This window comes from Ptychodera flava, unplaced genomic scaffold (genome assembly GCF_041260155.1).
Source record: "Ptychodera flava strain L36383 unplaced genomic scaffold, AS_Pfla_20210202 Scaffold_29__1_contigs__length_4469600_pilon, whole genome shotgun sequence".
NCBI classification, from domain to species: domain Eukaryota; kingdom Metazoa; phylum Hemichordata; class Enteropneusta; family Ptychoderidae; genus Ptychodera; species Ptychodera flava.
Genome location: NW_027248351.1, coordinates 3,740,812 through 3,762,787, shown reverse-complemented (window position 1 = coordinate 3,762,787; position 21,976 = coordinate 3,740,812). Strand labels below are relative to the sequence as shown.

General features: G+C 38.0%; 1 protein-coding gene across 2 annotated transcripts in view; it reads left to right on the top strand.

The window, feature by feature from the left end:
* The first annotated feature begins 224 nt into the window (after positions 1-224).
* The window catches only part of LOC139127157 (streptococcal hemagglutinin-like), an 85,983-nt gene continuing 64,231 nt past the window's right edge, over positions 225-21,976 (top strand). Inside the window, exons 1-5 of one of the 2 annotated variants that reach the window (XM_070693077.1) lie at positions 225-398; positions 5,020-5,068; positions 16,367-16,490; positions 18,593-18,758; positions 19,021-19,213. In XM_070693077.1, the coding sequence (XP_070549178.1) occupies positions 5,045-5,068; positions 16,367-16,490; positions 18,593-18,758; positions 19,021-19,213 (507 nt within the window). In that variant the 5' untranslated portion in view covers positions 225-398; positions 5,020-5,044. Of the gene's footprint in view, positions 399-2,449; positions 2,780-5,019; positions 5,069-16,366; positions 16,491-18,592; positions 18,759-19,020; positions 19,214-21,976 lie in introns of those variants that run through there. The other variant, XM_070693076.1, reaches the window with a different exon arrangement.

Genomic DNA, 21,976 nt, shown 5'->3' with positions numbered 1-21,976 from the left:
GCACAACTTCCTTTGGTATCCTAAAGAATCTCTTACTAACATCCCTATTTGATCGATTTTTGCACCCGTGAACATAACAAGTGTCAGGCATTTTGCGTGGTTACTGAGTACGTACATGGCGTACCGCAGAGGCCTGCGTACGTACGTCGTCTGCATTTGCCCGTCAGCTGGGTAGCCGTTATACCATGTGACCGGATGTGACGTCATTTGATATCAAAGTATATGGGCTGTCGAGACTGACTATGTACTATTTAATGATATTTCCTGAGCCTCTCAGAAGATCGCCAAATAAACTAACTGGGGTATTCATGGTTTGTTTGCCCGTCCGAAGAGTGGAACAAAGAAAAATCGCTGGTTTCCAGACCGGTGTGTGTAGCGACCGTGTTGACATCTAGGAGGTAAGTACCCTCTTTAATATTTCGTGTTTTTTTGTATGAATTGTGTAATATAGTGATAGCTTCCGACCCCTGGCCCCAAGACCTAAACCACAGTGCCTAAACCCAGTACAGTAGTCAGCAAGGATTAAACTCGTTGCAGTTTTTACTCACATTTTCGTCATGCAGCTGACCTGCATGTACAATTTCTGGCTCTCTCCAATCTCAATTCGAACGTGAAATTCATTTAGGTGACACAACCTTCATTGAAATCTTAGGTCTTTGACATTCGGATCCGATAGTGATGCGAGTATCTGGAGTTCCCTTCGTGTGGCCACCTCTCCGCCCACACACAAAAATCGTCGAGGAGAGTTGCGGGCTACAGAACTGCAGCAACTGTCTATCAATATATGTACGAAATTAAAAGTCTAACTTGTCGGGTTTTTTTGCGGATTTCACAACATAAACTGTATATTTGGGGATCATCTGAAGTGTGTGTTTTTTCCATAGTTGATGTTGAAACATCAAGGATCAGGTTAGCCCTGCGTACGATGCTGTGTGTTCCGCTACAGCTAATAGCCCCGCTCACCGTGAGCGGGGCTATTAGCTGTAGCGGAACACACAGCATCGTACGCAGGGCTAGGATCAGGTATGATGCGATGATGTCCACGGTTATTACATGATGTGTATGCGATAGTATACACACAACACGCCGGTCATTTTGAAGCGGCAAATTTACGATCGCTACCAATTTGAATCGTTTGTGTTACGAAATTTAATTATAGAGTTCTTTCTTGGATATTTTGCAATCAATGTGATTTCATAATTTGGTGCTCCGGACTCGCAGCGCTGGGTTTGGCATGGCGGGAAAGTCAGCGCGCTGTGAACAATATGCCCCGGTACACGATGTCAAAGTCATGGTGCGAAATGTACGTGTGTCATATCTGGTAATAAGAGAAAACGGCCCCACGATCGATCGTCGGACATCGAGCATGTCGAGCGCACCGACACGTAAATAGTCTCGATGGGAAGCCAGCTTGTACCCGGAAGAGAAAAGGAACGTAATCAATCCAACGCTCGCGAAGGCAGGATGTGTTCGGTGATAAGAAATTAATTCGTCGAGGGGAAATGTGCGCCAAAAATGCGGTCCTACTAAATATACTGCCCAGCGCTGCCCGGCACGAAATACGAGAGTCGGTTATCATAGGAAGACCAAATCTACATACCACAGACCACTTACTCTTATCAAAAACCTAAAAAGCGAAAACTGAAGCCCCAAAATGTCGATTTACTGGTCAATAGTTTCGTCGTTCGTAAGCTCAGGCTGCCCGGCACTGTCAGTCGCTAACCGGCAACACTAGAGCACTGCCCGGCACGAAATAAGCGCGTCGGTTATCATACGAAGTCTATATCACAGCCCTATATGTACCACAGACTACTTAAAAATGTGAGCGTCTTCATCTCATTGACGGTATTTTTGCTAAATGGGTTGAAGGGGCCTTGAAATTTTTTTATCCTCCACGGGAGGGGGGGGTCTGATATTTTTGCTGGTTAGTGAGGGGGGATTTGAAAAAAAAAATGACTAAAATCCAAATTCCTCTAGTCCCCCCCCCCCCCCAATCACTTTTTTTTTGTGAATGCAGCCTTAATAACCCTTGTTTAGTAAAAAACCCATAGTACCCAAATCATGAAAAGTTATTTTGGGTGTCGCTTTCTATCAAAGTATATTTCATATTCTTGACCGCGGACATCCGGGAACTTGCGGATTTTTACGTCATTTTTGCGTCACACTGCCGTGAGAACAAATATTGAAGTGTGGATTTTCAACATTTACAACAGTATTCAAAGTTTCAACATTATGTCAATGATAAACACTAAGTTCTGTACTTTGTCACATAATTTCTGCATTGTTCACTGTCCTGTACAGTCAAATCCCATTTCACCTCACTCGCGTGTGTGAGGTGAAAGTGACGTCACTCCGCGGTCAAGAATACACATTACTCCAAATCCTCCCCGTCCGCAAAAATCAGAGTTCATATTTGCCGCATTTTGGTCATGTGACATGAAGTCACGTGAGGCCTTCACATCCAGTCAATGTTGAGTCTCCCAACTCCTCCACATGTGCAGTGACCCGAAAGTGTCTCCAGCTATGGTTTAACATTGCGTTGCCGGTAGCTGCAAAATCACAAGTCCGAGTGGATTAACCCAAACAAAGTCGGGACGGATTGTACTTACGGGAAAATGTCTTGCATGGTACAGCCCAGTTACGTTTGTCATGCCGAATACGATTACGAGTGTGAGGAGAAACTGTGTACGAGACAAGTCGGGCCCCCGGCCTGCAACGAACCTGCCCCCACTTTCCCGGCCCAACAACTCGACTCGGCTCTCGCGGTTGATGACTTAAGGTAAATAATTAGTTAAACATACTTCTGTCCTACACGTATGTTTTACTTCGACGGTTTACAGGTTCTGTGTGCCATGCAAAGACGCTCGATTGATTTTGCAAGCGTACACACGTACGCTTTCTGCAGCCAAACTCTGACGTCTGCATGTAAACAAAAGATGGCAGCAGCAGCACAACAGTGCTCGGTGGCAGGTGACGTGCAGCTAGTAAATTCCGATCCGATTCTGCTAACTGGAACGACTTCTGGTGAAGATAAACCGAAAAAGAATGATATCTACGACAGTTAGATTTTCACTTGGTGAAATTTTGAGACTGCGGCCATGGTCACCGGGGTTCAGCTGGGGGCGGAAGGTAAACAGGGTCATGTCAACGGGCAAACTACAGAAACTACCGTCACATATTTTTCATCTTGCATGTAGAAAGTTACAGAAATAGAAAAGACAAGGTTTGCAATCTTGATTGTCAAAAAAAATAAAATAAAAGCGATCATTATGACGTTTTGACTATTGAAAGCGGGGCCGTTTTGACCATTACAGGTGGTGCCGTTTTGACTGAGGAACCGTTTTACTGGTGTAACCTGACCGGGAAATGCGGGGTCGCGTTCGTGTTGGGATTTGTTTTGTTCGTAGCTTCTGTCGTTTGCTGTGAACTTCTCCCGTCCGTGTTTGTCACAGCTGGGTTTGTTCGTTCACGCCGCGCCATGCCAACACTCTCACACAGGTTTACGTGTTTCTGTACACACACTATTTCAACACGGGACGATATTTGTTGCTGTGTATTCGATTTAAAGGGGAACGATACCCAAAAATTTGGTGTTCATCAATGAAAATGGAAAACTGGTGCGAAATCCGTATTTGTTATTCACTTTCACCCAATATTAGAGAGTTCAAGCAGGGCTTACGAGAACGAGACGAGAACGACAACGCTCATGTGACGTCATCATTCCATGCTGCGCGTCATCAAAACTTGTGGAACGCTACACCCTGTTTCTCGTCACTGAGTCGTTTTTTACGTGAAATAGGCAAGTTTCTCGTTATCAATTACGAGAGCATTTTTAGGCATGATTTTGACAACGTTATTCATTAATACTTTTCTGAATTATTCTGTGATATAAAATCATTCAATTCCTGTAAAAAGAAGCCAATTCGATGTAAAGAAAAGGCGTACGAAGTGTTTCAAGGGGAGTGATGAACGGCAGGAAGTCGATCGATGACGATAGCAGACGACTCACTCGTATGTGAACACATCGCTAACGTTAAAACTGTGTTTTTGTCCGATTTTCTTGAACTACGCTTATCAAAGATTGTAATTTTATTGCTGGATAAACTATTCGAAATTTTCAGTGTCAGGTTGTACTGAAATGTTTAACCCTTTATTTGCCGTGTTCTGCTTAATCGCTTATTGCACACCCGTGAACGAGTCGCTGACGAGAGGACGCGTTCGAACGCCACTCGTTCTCGTCTCGTTCTCGTAAGCCCTGCTTAAACTCTCTATTAGCGCGATGGCGACGCTTTAAAAACCTTTGTTTTTAGGCTATAGTGACGTCAGCGACTAGGGAAGCCCTACAAGTGCCAGTGCAGTGCACAAGCATGTTGCTGAAAAGATCAGCCTAAATTTTCTGTTTCTCTAAACTGTCAAGGCTGACTCTGCATTGAATTCAATGGGTGCTTCCACCCACTGAATTTTACACCATTACAAACGAAATGCGCACTTTCTTTCTGCGCTTTGAGTAAATTTTTGAGGACACCACCCAGCTTAAAATGCGCAATTTGCGTAATCTCGCAGTCGAGAGAAAACACTGAACATATCACAGACTGTACCGCTGCTGGAGTTGAAACTGCACTGATTGACTTTTGATTAGAAAGAGAATAAACTATACGGACACATAAAAATACTCCATGTTGCTGTCATGAATACCAGTAATAAAAAATGACCACTTTATCATTACCTTGGTGTTATGTTTTGCAGTTACAAAATGAGGTAGTGTTCCTTAAAAAATCAACAAAAGGGTAGAACGACAAATTTTTACAATTCTTTTCTCAAAACAAGGAATGAGAAAATACTAGTATTCTTGTGATATAAATTGGACCCCCATATTTTGATACAGGACCCCCATTTTCTAAAACCAGGAGTCCCAGGGACTCCCAAAAGTGAAAGTGATGTAAAACCCTGTGAATGAGTCATTTAAAGTTACAAACTTCCTAAGGCAATTGATACCATTGATTTTATTGTTTTTAATAGGTTTGGAAATCAGCTTAAGATTGAAATGTCTTGCAAGCCACGTGTAATGGTAAGTATATTAACTTTCTATAATGGAAATTTTGTTCATAAAATATGGCAAACATATTTGCAGTTTTTAGCTCACATTTGGCACGCCATTGTGAGTCTGTCTGTCAGGATATAAAACTTGAGAACCACAACACCTACACCTACATTTGGTTTTCAGTCTGTAACTGATGCATGACAAACAATTTCTTTCGGGGGAGAGGGGGCAAGAGAGGGGAAAGAGGAATGATACTTTGTGGTCTACACAGATAAAACATCATTGCAGACATTAGTGGTTATTTTAGACAAAGCAATGTCGAGTCCAACACTGCAGTTTACAGTATCTTCACAGGTCTTTTGAAGTAAGGTATTAAAATAAAATACTTTTCAAACAAACCAAGGTTTAACTTATTATAAATGCACGTTTTCTTTTTTTAAATAAATGTCCCAATCAAGTTATTTCTCCTGAGTGCTACATTTGTATACTTGATTTCTCGATGAAACATAACCCGGGATGACTACATTTTTTACCTCCACTAGCACAGATAATGATCAACAGCATAAATCCCACAATGACATGTACACTGTAAAATATAGCCTGAATTTGACAGGGTTATGATTGAAAAACTGTTTGTAACCACTGTTTCTCGACTTACATTAAGAATGCAGGACAAGAAACAGACCTATTCAAACTAAGAATTCTCTGACAAATACTGAAATGTGTACCCCTATAAACTATATACTGTTGGAAAGCCTTAAGGTATGTGGCAACTCGGCTATGCTCACATAACCGTCATTGTTTACATAAGAATCAGGTGACAGGGAATTTAAATACCCTTTCAAAACTCAGTTTTCCCCACTTTTTAGCTCCGCTGTCAGCGACGCGGAGCTTATGAGATAGGTGGACTGTCCGGCGTCTGTCCGTCCGTCCGTCGTCTGTCAACATTTTTTTCAAAAATCTTCAAATTGTGCTGATATATGCAGGATAGGATTTTTGGGGCAAATTTTGCCATTTTTGGTAAAAAATATTTCAAAAATCTTCTTTTCTGAAACCACTGGTCTAATTGCTTTAAAATTTTGTACGCAGGTTCCTGGGGGTGACCTCTGTCAAGTTTGTCCATTTTGTGGTGAAATATGCATATTTGTATTTTTGGTGCAATTTTTTCGCATTTTTGGTCAAAAATCATTTTCACTGAAACCACTTGTCAGATTTCTTTCAAATTTGGTGTGCAGGTTCCTAGGAATGACATAAGTAACATATAGTCAAATTGTGCTGGTATACAAATGTATGGAGGATTTGATTTTTCGGGCAAATTTTGCCATTTTTTGTCAAAATTATTTCAAAAATCTTCTTCTTTGAAACCACAGGTCCAATGACTGAAATTTTATGTACATGTTCCTAGGGATGACCTTAGCCAAGTTTTGTTTAAATATTGGTGAAATTTGCATTACTGTAGTTTTGGGGCAATTTTTCTGTTTTTTTTTTTGTCAAAAATCTTTTTTTCTGATTTCTTTCAAATTTGGTGTGCAGGTTCCTAAGGATGATATAAATAACATGTAGTCATATTGTTCTGATATATGGAGGATTGGATATTTTTGGGAAAATTTTGCCATTTTGGTCAGTTTTTTACCAAAAAACATCTCTGGAACACTGGTCCAATTGCTTTAAATTTTGTATGCAGGTTCCTACAGATAACCTTAGCCAAGTTTGTTCAAATTGCAGTGAAATTTGCATATTTCTTTTGGGGGCAATTTTTCCTGTTTTGGTCAAAAATCATTTTTTCGGAAACTGCTTGTCAGATTTCTTTCAAATCTGGTGTGCAGGTTTCTACTGATTTAATTAGTAATATGTAATCAAATTGTTCCAATATAAAACATGTCAAGATCTCCAAACATCTAAAAGTTGCTTGAAATACATCTCAGTCAGGTGGCAAACATTCAGATTGTCATCTCAACCTGCATATAGTTCCTGCTAGCCAGTTCATTTCTGCAACTGATTACAGCGGTATGATTGGGTATGATTCAATTTTCCTGATTGAAAATTGATCAGAGGCTTGCATCAGAGATCCGAGATACACTTTTTGAAGCATATGTCAACATTTATCACATAAATTTCTGTCAGAAATCTTACAGCATTACCACAGGAAGAGGGGAAAACTGCTTGTTGGTAGAGGTTTTGAATTTTTTGTCACGTGATCCTTATGCAAATAATGATGACGAAATGTGCGCAGCTAAGGTGCCATGTATCTAAGCTTTCCAACAGTATACAGTTTATATGGGTTCCTATCTCAGTATTTGTCAGAGAATTTATAGTTGGAAAGGGTCTGTTTCTTGTCGTGGAACCTTAAATATTTCCAAGATTTTTGCGAGAAACAACAATCGCTTGTTTACATATTACTACGTGTGCAATGCGGAAACACAGAATTGCCAAGGATTCAGATTCAGAGCATGTATTGAGCAGTTTTTGTCATGAATGGGCAATTTTTGGCTCACATTTGGTATGCCAATGTGAGCTTATCATATAAGGTGAATGATGGCGTCTGTATCATATGTATGTGTGTAAATTGTGTGTGCGTGCGTGCGTATGTATGTCCGTCAACATCAAAAACTCCAGAACCGCAGCATGTCTCAGCTTGATATTTGGTGTGTACATGCATCCTGGGCTGTAGATGGGATTTTGTACAAATGAAGGTGATTTTGCCCAAATTATGCAAATGAGCTTCAAAAATGTGAAAATGGTAAAAAATTAATAACTCAAGAACCACTGTTCAGATTGCTTTGAAAATTAATATGCAAGTACCTTACATGTAGGTGGCCCTCAAACAGACTAATGTATTTTGTGAAGACATCTTGAATTTTCTATTTTTGCTGAATTTTGTGGTTATTTTCATTATTTTTGGTAAAAATTCATCTTCTCTGAAATGGCTGGCCCAATTTCTCTCAAATTTTGGTTTGATGTTTGTAAGGGTGTTACCCTTCACATGTGTAAATATCACAACAAAATTGGCAAAATTAATCTTTTGGGGAAATTTTTATCATTTACAGTGTTTTTTCTTCAAAGCGCTTAACCGACAGCTTTGCTATTTGATATGAAAGTACCCTGGGATGTTATTAGATAAATTTTATGCTTGAAATGTTGGGAAACCCCAAAATTTGTATTTTTTGGCAATTTTCCAGTTTGTGACTTTAAATGATCTATTCTAACCTAGGGTATGATGCGAGACAATAATGAAGACTGAGAACACAATTTTGTCATATTTGGTGTCAATTTGTAGTGAAATTTGATCAAGAAAACAAATCTGAGGGTAATTTTTTGGTTGCAGACCAATTTTTACAATTTTCCCATGTAAGGCACAAAAGATCTGATGAATGTTTACATTCAGCATAGTTTCAGATGTCACAGTGACTTCCTGCTGTGCATGGGGGAATTTCTTGTCTCTGGCACTCCATGAACAATGACTTTGAAATTGGTTTGTTGTACACAGTGTTGGGACAACATCAAAAGTTCAATTTTTCATATGAAAACTTAATCCTTTTGCACCCAGAAAAGCTTTCATTGTAAAATTGCCAGTATTTATATTTTGAAGCAAGTGGATGTGTTGTGTGTGACTTCCTTTGTTCTCTAAATTGGCCCATACATTGTTTGTTTACTTTGAATTCACTGGACTAAGAAAGATCATGGAGCATAGCTCAGTTTAAGTTGGTTAATTTTATAGAGGGAATGATGGGTCAGGAGGAAAACTAAGGGGATAAAGTTTTTCATCTTGTATTGAACTTTTGATGTTGTCCCTAAGTTATTGAACTCATGACAAAAGGAACATTATATTTTGGGGGTAACTTTTTCTTTTTGTCTCTTTTCTTTGGAATCACCCATTATAAATCTCAAAAACAAAACTGTAAATATAAATCTGGTATTTTGGGAGGTCATTGGTTGTTTTGAGTCAAATATTACTCCCAGAATAAATTGCCTAGGTTAATTTAAACTTGACTTGTAAACAGCTTGTATTTTTGTAATTAAAACCAAATATTATGTCTTGTTCAATATCTTGCTGAAAATATGACAAAATTTACATTCAGTATATTTTCTATAAATATTTTTTCACTTTTGATAAAAATTTTGAAACATGTCTATTCTAAAATTCAGAATTAAGAGTTACAAATGTCACTGCAATGGATTTTTGGCACTGCTGTAGGTATTTACATGTATATTACAGGTACTGATCAAATTTGTCACATACAAGTATCTGGATTTTGTATCTACAAGTTGTTTTCTGATATATATAAGTATTAAAACCCATTCTGCAAAAATGTGAGCGTCACCTTCTCATTGACTGTATTTTTATAAACTGTATTTGATCACTTTTTGAAGCTGCTCTTGTCCTCCTTAAAGAAGACCCCTCTAGGTTTATATGAGATGAATGACCATGTAATCAGTTAGGCAGTGTGTCGCTATAGATCACCATGTGCTTATCACAGAGGAGATATTTATTCAGAATTTTGTAACCGACTGAACACTGTCTTTGAAAACATATCTACAACAAGAACAAAAGCACATTTTTTCATTTTTTCACAAATTATGGGTTGTTTTGATTGTAGCCAATACTTTGCGGTCACAACCATTTTGACGCCACTTTAATAAATTTGCAATGTTTGGTATATTGTGTGACTGCCAATGTTTGGTTGTCAAATACTATAAGATTGCATGTAACTTGTAAGGACACTAGAAACCACTGAGCAATTATTCTGATTATCTTGGAATATTCAGGAATTATTGTTAAGAAACCAAGTGAAATAATGTAAAATAAATAGAATGTCATAATGTTTGAGTTTTGCAAAATATTAATGCCATAAACGTCCACGACTAGAGAAAGGGTTTTCATCCACAATCTACTCTCTTGTATGTCATTATATTGGACCTCCCTCAAAAACAAGGATGTCATAGGAAGTCAAACAGCATCGGTCACCTGATTTAAAGGAAAGGGTGGGCAAGCATGATTTTAACACCCAAGTCTCCAAAGCATGGTTATAAAATACATGTCATTTTTGCCAACCACAAGTTATGCCTTTTAACAAAAATCCAGGGGGAAAAAGCTACTTCCTTAGGGCTTCATAGTCAGTGGGGGAAAGCTACATGAACAAACCATTTTTGCTGCGGTTACATCCTGCTCTATTGACCCTATAACACATATACTGTTGACTGTATATCTGCATATCTATTGATTACATACATATCTGCAACAACAACGGTTTACTCTACAAGGGCTCCGGAGCTCTCGCCCATACACTATGAAGCCCTATGGAAGTAGCTTTTTAGTCCCCACAGACAAAGTCCTGGGGGACTTACCGTTTGGGTCATGTCTGTGTGTGCGTGCGTCCCTCAATCCGTGTGTCTGTCCGTCCGTCCGTTCACGCAGATATCTCAGACATGCCTTGGTCAATTTCTTTCAAACTTTGCACAAGGATAGTACTTACCCTATGGCATACAGATGCACGTCGTTGGTTTCATGTTACAATCAAAGATAGCCGCCTGGCAGCCATTTTTTTTTACGATTTTTTCACGTTTAGCGCTATAACACAGACATGTCTTAACCAATTCTTTCAAATTTGGTACAGGGCATTGATCTATGTCATACATATTCATGTTAGGTTTGTTGTGATATGATCCAAAATAGGTGCCTGGCGGCCATTTTGTTACAATTTTTTTGTGTTTTAAGCCATACATGTTCATTGTAACACAGATGCGTCTCAACCAATTTTTTTCAAATTTAATACAGGGGCATTGATCTTATGTCATACATATGTGTGCTGATTTTTGTGATGTGATCCAATATATGGCGGCATTGCGCCCATTTTGTTATGATTCTTCATGTTATAAGCCATAAGTCAGTCTGGTCTCAAAAGATTTCTTTCAAATTTGATAAGGGGCATTGATTTATGCCATACATGGCCATAGCCATTTTGATGCAATTTTTTTTCACGTTTTGAGCCATAACTCAACTGATTTCTTTTAAAATTGTTACAAAAACAGAGACCTTTGTCATACATATGCTTGTGGATTTGATAATTCAAATGGACATTGTCTTCTGCATACGTACAAAGATCTGTGTTATACATATGCACATGATTAATTTTATGCAATTCGATCACACTGTCCTGTTCAAAAGCAGCTCACCAAGCCTTTGTCATGTTGCAGCCTATCAAGTTGTGTGTCCACAGTTGACTGAGACTATAGCAATGTGTGCCCCCCCCCCATAGCAACCCAACAAGATGTGTGTTCACATTTGTATAGCAGCCCACCAAGTTGTGCACATGTCCACAGTTGTATAGCAGCCTATCAAGTTGTGTGTCCACAGTTGTATAGCAGCCTACCAAGTTGTGTGTCCACAGTTGTATAGCGCAGCCCACCAAGTTGTGTGTCCACAGTTGTATAGCAGCCCACCAAGTTGTGTGCCCCAGTTGTATAGCAGACCACCAACATTGTGTGTGTCCACAGTTGTATAGCAGTCCACCAAGTTGTGTCTACAGTTGTATAGTAGCCCACCAAGTTGTGTGTCCACAGTTGTATAGCAGCCTACCAAGTTGTGTGTCCACAGTTGTATAGCGCAGCCCACCAAGTTGTGTGTCCACAGTTGTATAGCAGCCCACCAAGTTGTGTGCCCCAGTTGTATAGCAGACCACCAACATTGTGTGTGTCCACAGTTGTATAGTAGCCCACCAAGTTGTGTGTCCACAGTTGTATAGCAGCTTATCAAGTTGTGTGTCCACAGTTGTATAGCAGCTAGCCTATCAAGTTGTGTGTCCAAAGTTGACTGAGACTATATAGCGATGTGTGTCCCCGAAATAGCAATTCCAACAAGATGTGTGTTGACCGTTGTATAGCAGCCTATCAAGTTGTATGTCAACAGTTGAAAAGCAGCTCACCAAGCTTTTGTTATGTTGCAGCCTATCAAGTTGTGTGTCCACAGTTGACTGAGACTATAGCAATGTGTGCCCCCCATAGCAACCTAACATTGTGTGTCCACAGTTAATATAGCAACCCAACAAGATGTGTGTTCACAGTTGTATAGCAACCTATCAAGTTGTGTGTCCACAGTTGACTGAGACTATAGCAATGTGTGCCCCAGTCAGCAATCTTTGTAATCTGTTGAATTTATGACAAAATTAGTTCAGATACCTTTTTTGGGCAATTTCTGTCAGTTTTGGTCAAAAATAGGTTTCTCCGAAAGTACAAGTACAAACGCTTGGAATTCAATTTTTAGGATGTCAGAGTTATCCTTATTGTAACTAACCAATATCATGTCGAAAATACTAATGATGTATCTTTGAGGCAATTTTTCTCATTTTTTTTGGTTTTAAATATTTGATTACAAAATACACCAATCCAATTACTTTTAATTTTGGTTTTACTTTTGAATTAGTTTGTGGGTTTCTGAGAGTATTCTCATAATATATGAAAAGTAAATATTAAAAGTGTAGTTTTTGGACGATATTATCCTTGATTATTTTTAATTTAAATTTTATGCAGCTTAAAACAATATTTGCCATTTAATTAGGTGGCAGCTGTGAGTAATGTTTACACAGAAATTCCTGGCTATAAATAGACTGGTGTTCTGGTCATGTAAACATAGGTATAGATAGTCCAGAAAAAGTTTCAAATGAAGAAAATCTTGGGGAAAATTTCTTGATTGCTCTACTTTAAAAGTAATTTATGTTGTAAGTTTAGTGAAATATGCAATCATAGCTGAACCAACTCAACTCACACAGAGCAAAATTTAGCATATCTTAGGAATACCTTACAGTAGATATTTTAATCCAAACTTTAAATTTACAAGGAGTTTTCAAATTACAGATTATAAGTACATGTATTTACTCTTTAGTGATTCAAATGTGAACTAACGCCGTATCATTGGCGGTATTTTTTTGTGTTTAGCGCTGTTACACCAGGGCTCGAAATTCCTGGTAGCCCCGCGTCCACAGACTACCAGTTCTTGCCTGGAGGCTACCAAGTGTCACAGCTGGTAGCCCATTTGGGCTACTGGAAGTCTTTGGCTTTTTACATTGACTGAACACCAAGGTGGCCCGCTTGTATATATATTGATACATTTTGAGAAAAAAGAACAATAACACCATCAGCAATAGTTATTTACTACATACAATGTATCAAAATGATGAAAGGATAGTTTTGAAAAGCCAGTGATCTTGATAGTGTGTACCGCAGTGCGCGCGTACTCATGTCTGTATTTTGACTACACATGGACGTCTCTGGGCCTCACCATTATTTTAGGAGGGCCCGTAGCATACAGCTGAGCTGAGTGGCATGGCACGATCAAGTCGCCCTTTGAATATTGACCCTAACCTCTCTAAAAAATATGGATTTAGCTTTCATTTTAGCAAAAATCATATTCAATCACAAATACTTTAAACTTTTGGGATTTTCAAACCTGTAAGCTGGTGATCAGTGATGGACTTTGCAGCAGGAAGGACTTGACCCCTCATTTGCATGTTATAATCAGACATGACCTCAAAGTAGTTATCTACATGTATTGATCCCTTGGTTTTATCTTATTTGAAATTTAATAAATTAATTGGAAGATGATTACAGTATTCTTATTGAAATCATGAGGCAAAATAAAATTCCAAAATAATGAGAAACAATGAACTGAAGTGGTCCCAGCTTTGATGTTAGTACTTATCATGTAATTTTGTAATCCTAGACAATCAACAGTGGATAGATCGAATGGGAAATTTGTATATGACTTTGTGATAGCCAAACACTGAAATAATTGTAACTAATTGTGAATTACCAGTTCATGCATGGAATTGAATTATTTATCCAAAGAATAACTGGCCTGGGTTAGGTTTTTGTTTAAAAAAACATGTATAGTAATATTGTATTTACCTTAAAATATTAAAGCAAGGTCTTTGGACAGGCCTCACCTAAGAAGTTTTGATTCATAGAATAGAGCTTCTCTAAATACCTGTCTTTGTACTTCTGTAGTTTTGTCTGTCAACTCATTCAAACCAAATGATAAGAGGGAAACATTTTTGTGATTAACTTAGGTTTGATACATTCTTGATAAATATACTGCAGCTACAATATGAATACATTTATCTACAGGAATTGTTTTCCAATGTTATTATTTAATAGTAATTGTTTGCTTTTAATTGATTTTGTTTATTTGTAAGTGTTGCAAATGCAAAAAAACAGTGTCTATGTTATCGATGCAAAAAGATTCAAAACAAAAATATGATTGCAAAAAAAAAATGAAAAAGAAAAATATGGGCTACCAGTTATTTTTGCTGGGCTACCAGTGTCAAAATTTGGTAGCCCACCTGGACTACCAAGTAAAAAAACGAATTTCGAGCCCTGAACACAGACATGTGTCAACCAATTTCTTTCAAATTGGGTACAAGGGCATTGAATAATGTCATTCATATGCATGTTGATTTTTGTTGTGATACCATCCAATATGGCCGCCTGGCAGCCATTTTGTTATGATTGTTTGTGTTTTAAGCAAGAACTCAGTCATGTCTCAACCGATATCTTTCAAATTTTATAAAGGGGCATTGATTTATGCCATACATATGCATGTTGGCCATAGCCATTTCGATACAATTTTTTCATGTCTTGAGCCATAACTGATTTCTTTCAAAATTGGTACAATGAATAGACCTTTATCATACATATGCATGTCTATTTGATAATTCGAATGGACATTTTCTTCTGCATACGTACAAAGACATTGACCTATGTTATACATATGCACATGATTTATTTTTATGATTCAATTCATTGAATCACACTGTCCTATTCATTGATACATCAACATGTTTACAGTCACAGTAGACTACTACCACACACGTTCATTTCCCTGTCCCATTATAACTGATATCCCAAGTACAAGTGGGGACTACGTCATTGACAACGACTTGTAAAAAAACACCTTACCCCGAAAAAATTGCAACAAAAGGTGTCTCAATGTTTTTTTCTAGAGTTAAATCTGCTTAATAACATTAAAGGTCTACCAAAATCTGACCACTGGAAAGGTTTTATTTTCGAGCTGGTGTCCAAGATGGCCGCCATAACTGGAGAATACTTTGTTTTCACTGGAATTAATTTTTCCTCACAACAAAAACTGTGGACATAACTTTGATTTAATGTTCACTCTTTCTTGATGCTGTATGTGTACAGAATAGAAAATAAAAATTTTCACTTGGATTTTATTTTAGCGGAAGAATGAGTCTACATGTAGTGAAAATAGTGAAATAAGTTCTTAGTGAAATAGTCATGTACAAGTTACGACAATGGCTAATAATTTTAGTTCTAAATTAAAACTTGTACATCTACCTGTACCTTAATTTTGTGGAATTATCTTACCATCTTCTATTTTAATTAATATTTGGCTTTAGATGACCTTAAGTGACCTACCAGTATACCAAATTGAAACATGCAATAATAATCTTTACGGCCCTGATACAGGTTTTGCGGACCGAGGTCGTGCGGCGGAAGGGCCCGAGCGTGCGAGGGCCCGTAAGCCGTACGACCGAGGTCCGCAAAACCCGTTTCAGGGCCGTAAAGGTTTTATCATATACTTTATAGAATATTTTTAAAATGTTGAAAGAATATTTTAGGGATAGTTTACGCAGGTGGGACTTAAAAATTAAATATTTATTCCCAATTTTTTAAAATGATCGGAAGCCTTAGCACTCTCGTCTTCTGCGGATCGATATGTCATTTGTTTATGTATCAATGTTCTAGACGCGTGCGTGCTTACAGGGATTGGCTGCATGAACGTCACTCTACTTCAACTCTGAATTTTTTGAATGACGTTGATTGGGATAATTTGTGGATAATCACCGCTCTACTTACGATAACCCTCAAAGAAACATTAACTGGATAAAGTCGGCATTATAATTCCGAAAACAGCTCTAAAACATTTCTTAAAATAGGGTTTCCGACAAAATTCTGCGATGCGGTTCCCCACATGCACGCGCTGTCGCGTTTTGAAATAGATTCGGCTGCACGCGCTTTGGCGTTCTTAAATAGATTCGAAGTACGACGCGCACATCCAAATATGGGGACGCCGGGCCGGGGCGTGATAAGTAAAAAAACTGCACGGTTGTGAGGGCGCTTTTTCCCATAGGTTAACACGGGCGCGCAAAATCAGGTATATGATAAGACTGAACAGAAACACAGACAATATACTCCTCATTTTCAGTACCATGCTAATGATTAAAAATTCCTGTTAAATGTGAGGGACACTGCATTTTTGGCTGTATTTTTTTATTTTTCTTTGTTTTTTTTTGACAAAAATATTTGCAGACAAGGCGTCAGAGGGCATCTCCAGAAATCACTCCATATGACCAAGCGCAGAGTTGTGTCACGAGAGGTGCTGACCTGCCAAAGGAGGGGCGGTTCGAAGTACGTTTTATAAACACTGTTAAAGGTGAGACACCAATACGACATCGTTAACAAACTTGTTTTAAAAGATTTGATGAACCTGAAAGTATATGAATTCAAATAAGCAAAATTTCCAGAAACCAATAGTTTGACTGCTTTTAAAGTTTGTTTGCAAGGTCCTTTGGGAATTCTTATTGTGAAAATATAGAATATTTTCTGCAGTTGTCATCATTTTCTAACATATTTCTATCACATACTATTTATGCAGTGGAAAACAAGTTGGTATTTAACCAGTTTAACTGCTGTGGATATGAATGTTTACACACAGTTCTACATTTGCCTGACAGTTGTGTAAACATTGATAAATGTTTTTGTGTGATTGGTTTAGTTTTTATTGAAAAATGTCATTAGCTGCCACAGCTTACACCAACCCAATTCCCAGTTTCTTGTTCAACTCCTTAAAACGTGTTTAAGGTAGTGACTCAGGTTCCTGGACACATATATTTTCAATAAAAAAATTCACATGAAAAGCGGGACCTCACACCCAACATGTGGTACATTTTCTGTTTGGTCTATATTTGAAGTAGGTAAAAATTGTGTTTAATTGTCAAAACATGCATTTGTATGTTTGTTTAAGGCAAAAACGTGTGAATTTGAGTTTTTCACTTAAAAAAGTATAAGTAAGAATTGGCAGCACCCCTGAGTGGTCTGTTTACGGCACTAGACATCTGGGTATACTGGGGAAAAAAACGTGTTTTGGATTTTTGAAATTCGCTTTTGTTTCTGCACAGTGAGCCTTTGAAGTGTGAACTGTCAGATTTTCACATAAATTATCGGCTTTTGTTCACGTTTGTCAATTTATCATCACTTTTGGGGTGTTTATCAAAATCTAAAACACGTTTTTCAGGTCTATTCATGAAATGTTTACATGCAAAGAATTTGGGGAATCCGCCCACGCGTCGCTGACTTATACCCATTTGAAGGGGTGCATACATAGCAAAAAACGGAACTGATGAGATGACCAACCCTCGATGCTCTAAAAATTTTGTAGGCCTAGTCGGCCTATAACTAACTTTCTGTTGTGACGGGACAAAGTCTCTAGCATCGGCTGCGTCCCTACCCAACACTGCGTCCTCGTCTTCCGATAAAATCTGACTCATCAGAATTTTCTTGGCAGTTTCGCTTACGTCCATCAGCTCTGTATTTTGCTTCTTTGGCCCCCCGTTTACGTTTTGTACACTGCTTATACTCAACCATGTTAACGTTGGAATAGCGTAACACACATGCGCAACAAAGTGCGCAGAAATTTACATAAACTCCTTGAAGGTATTACAATAACGCTGGAAGTAATCCGGACTGTTAAAACAAAAAGAAAATAATGACTCCCGCAGTGGTTAGAAGGCCGTGTTTTCACTAAAATTACAGACATTTCATAGTAAACTGTTACCTCACAGTTTTCTCTTATATGAAGATCATATTTCAGGAGTTCAGAATGTAAAATAATCACAAATGAACTCCTGAAATATGATCTTTATATTAGAGAAAACTGTGAGGTAACAGTTTACTATGAAATGTCTGTAATTTTAGTGAAAACATGGCCTTCTGTTGACATTTGAATTTTAGTCCAGACTAAAAGACATTTGTCAACAATTACAATGTTCATTGTACATGGCTGTGTTGATAAGCTGGAAACTTGACATTTCCACATGTTTTGAGGAGTTGAACAAGAAATTGAACAAGAACTGAAATATATACCTAGACAGTGTTCTGCCGAGGCCGCGCCCTTGAGGGATTCCCCCCCCCCCAACTGAAATGTTACAAAAACAACATCGACAGGTCGCAAGACACAGTCTTCATATGCCCCAGCCAATCTGCAATAGAAGCATTTGTCCATGCCTTATCTTTCTCTTCCCAGTATCAGCTTATGGAGCTGACCTGAGATGTGATGTAACCATAGCAACGTCTTATTTGCATGCTTTGAAAGACCTGTTTTCATTGGCTTGATAAGTTTGGCCCAATCACTATCTTTGTTTCATTTCGCACTCATCTCAACATGTGAGAAACAAGTGAAGGGAAAATGGCTTCGTGCATGTGATGATCTGAAGTGCAGTGTCTGAGCAACACAAAATTTTTCTTTTTTCCCTACAGGCAAGGGTGTGTTTGCAGTCCGAAATTTCAAAAAGGGGGATTATTTGATGTGGTATGATGGAGAGAGGTTGACTGGAAAAGAGGCTGCTGAAAGAGAGGATGTTTATGACCGAACAGGCGATGGATCATACATGTATTTTTTCAAGGAAAAGGGCAAACAGGTGGTGTAAGTAGAATTTTTTAATTCTTACCTGTGTTTTGTTTCTAAATTACTTGCATTTAGCTTCTCAACGTACATTTGCCTTTTGGTAAAGTATCTCAAACTTACACATGTGAAGTAAGTGAATTTAGGTCATTTACTTCGTTTCTCATATTGCTAGGAATCACTAGTTTTACTACAAATTCTCAAGCAGCCAATATTTCTTCATAGGTAAAAGATGGAGTTTAACACTACAACTGTATTTTTGTATGTATCATTTCAATTTAAGTATTGATGCCACAAGAACAGATACTATTGCCAGATACATCAATGATGAACACAAAAAGCCAAATTGTACAGTGAAGAAGATTGCTGATATGACAGGAACTGAACACCTTTGCCTGTTTGCCATCAGAGACATACATGTAAATGACGAGATTCACTATAATTACGGAGAAGGTTTAGACCTGCCATGGAGAAAGGTATTTTGCTTTATTATAGGAATCACACAATATTGCTTTCTGGTACACAGGAGAAAAAAATCCCCCTCCCTGTAACAGACCCTGAACAGGCCCTAGCACTTTGTGTCGGCAAGGACAGCATGTCATGGTTGTAACAGAGTCTGCTATACAGGTCTGTATAAAGTGCTGTGAGAACATGGCTGTGTAGCTGTGATGTGGACTCTGTGCTGTGACAGGGTCTGCAATTTCTGCCTGTTCCAGCACCTGCATTACAGGACTGTACCAGGGCTCGAAATTAACGGTAGTCTCGAGGCAATTGACTACCAACTTTTCCGTCCTGACTACCAAATTTGAAAAATGGTAGTCAGGTTGACTACTGGTGGAACTCTGGATGCACTTACACAGAACATAGTATTACCTGCATATTGCGTATCATTAACCATATCTATATGGGCCCTAGTTGTATTGATATTGCTAAATTCACGATTCCAGAGTGGTAATCCAATTTCTTTAGCATGGTCTTTTTTTTTTCCAAAATTTACGCGAAAATCTACGTCTTCAAACTGCATCAACACTGGGAGTCATATGGGTATAATCGCTGACTCGGTGTCAACCGGTACCCTTGCCTGCGATTTAGACTTTAGGCGGGCAGTGAACAAAACCGTCCTAAATTTCGCAACATTCTAGAGGTTGATTTTGTTTCAGTGCAAAACATCCTGACTACCAAGTTTCTCCTGTTGACTACCAACTTCTGAAAATGGTAGTCAGCTTGACTACTATCACGAAAAGTTAATTTCGGGCCCTGTGTACACATGCAATTATAAGAACCATTAGCAAATAAAATGGCCAATTTTACTGAAAATGTACACCCTGAAATCTTGATAAAAATTGTCAGAAGCTGTATCTCAGGCCCTGTAAAATCAATACTGACACACCACAATCCATACACCTGTGTTTTCAGTCCTGTGGCCACAGCACTGGATCATACAGTCAGAAAGTACACCACACACTGACCAATCAGACTAACTGTAATCTGCCTGTGGTTTTCTTGTTGTGTATGTTTGTAATGCAAGTTTAATCTACAATTACTTCAGTGTCAATAGTCATGGAGAAAAATAATTACCTACTTTCCAGTTCTACCCACCATTTTGAATTGTTTTTCTATTATTGTTAGGGACCACATCAAAGATTGATGTCTGATAAAAAATTTAATACTCTAAGTTTGGGGGTGGGGGGTTTTTGACCCCTAGAAGTTTTCCATCAGACAAAATCAAAATTCTTTAAATTACATATTTTTATACCATTTGTGGAAAAATCCAGAAAACTCAGAAATGAACAGAAATAAATGTTTTTTTTTTTATAATATTTGGGTATATATCATATATCAATACCATATATGTGTGATAGTGTAGTTTTCTATCCTGGTTATGGTTTAATTATGAATGGAGTTGTCACAATAAGGAAATAATGGGAATATATTCTCAATTAAGTTAGGGGGGGGAGGGTTTGGAGCAAAACTTAAAGAATTAAGTTTTTTATCAGACATCAATCTTTTGACGTGGTCCCTTAGGTAGGGTCAACAGGTAAACTTGGTTAAATTTAGCTATAGACCTCTTGACCTCAATTCAAGACATATGAACGCTGACATATGACGCTGCTTGTCCTAATCAGATAACTGACTATTTCTCATCACCCCAGAATCATAAGCTAATAAAATGGCTTTCTTTATAATAACTGATGTATACATCACTCAACTGACACATTTATGCGGCATTTAATCTTACCTGTAATGAAACAGTATGTGCTAACAGGGATTACCCTGGCTCAAGAACTGCATGAGATAAAATCCTTTATGAAAAAAACGGTGAGAGAATTTTAAACTCGTAGGGATCTCGTGACGGTAAGTGACCGGGAGTTAAATATGGCAGTGTTCTGTACTTCACAAGCACAAGATGAGCGACATAAAAATATTCACAAAACAAAAATATGACTAGTACAAAAAATTATTACAACATAAACACACCAAAATATCAAAGAATTTCATGATGAAACAACATAAACACCAAATAGATTCCTGGGGTATAACATTATGAAACACAGTTGAGCAATACACTGGACATTCTAGACATTGTAAAAATAAAAAGATATAAAAATATACAAATAGAATCTATAATCACATATTAAAAACATTTCACTAAATAATTCAGAGTGGATACAACTTTGATATTTGATCATATATTTCATTGACAAAAAAACTCACAGATTAACACAAAACCAAGAGAGACACCTAGAAAATACCCTGGTTACTTTATAGAAAATCACCAACTGAAAAAACTAGCATTCAAAGGTCAATTGAGAATTGAATTTAAAAGTTCAAAACACACAAACAAGCACTCGTTTTTAGAAATTTGATGGTTGATGCTGTATCTCAAATCATGTCACTATGGATCAATACTGCCTTTGTCTACTATTACTAATTACTGCCCCCGTCCGTCACAGTATATGCACTGCCCATAGAGAAATAACTAAGCTCCAAAAAGGCGATCAAAACATGGTCCACCTTCCAATCTCTCATTAGCGGCCACCAAAATTGATTCTGATCACAACAGTTGAAAAAACTGGTAATGGTCGCGGTCAAAATGTCAAAATTAAAGAATCAGAGTTTGTTTTTCACGCTATTTTTCAAAAATTGCCAAAACTTGAGTCCACTGAAGGCATACACACTGCATATAAAATTGTGAAGCACACGAATCTCGTATTATAACGTAGCCTACACTCGGAATG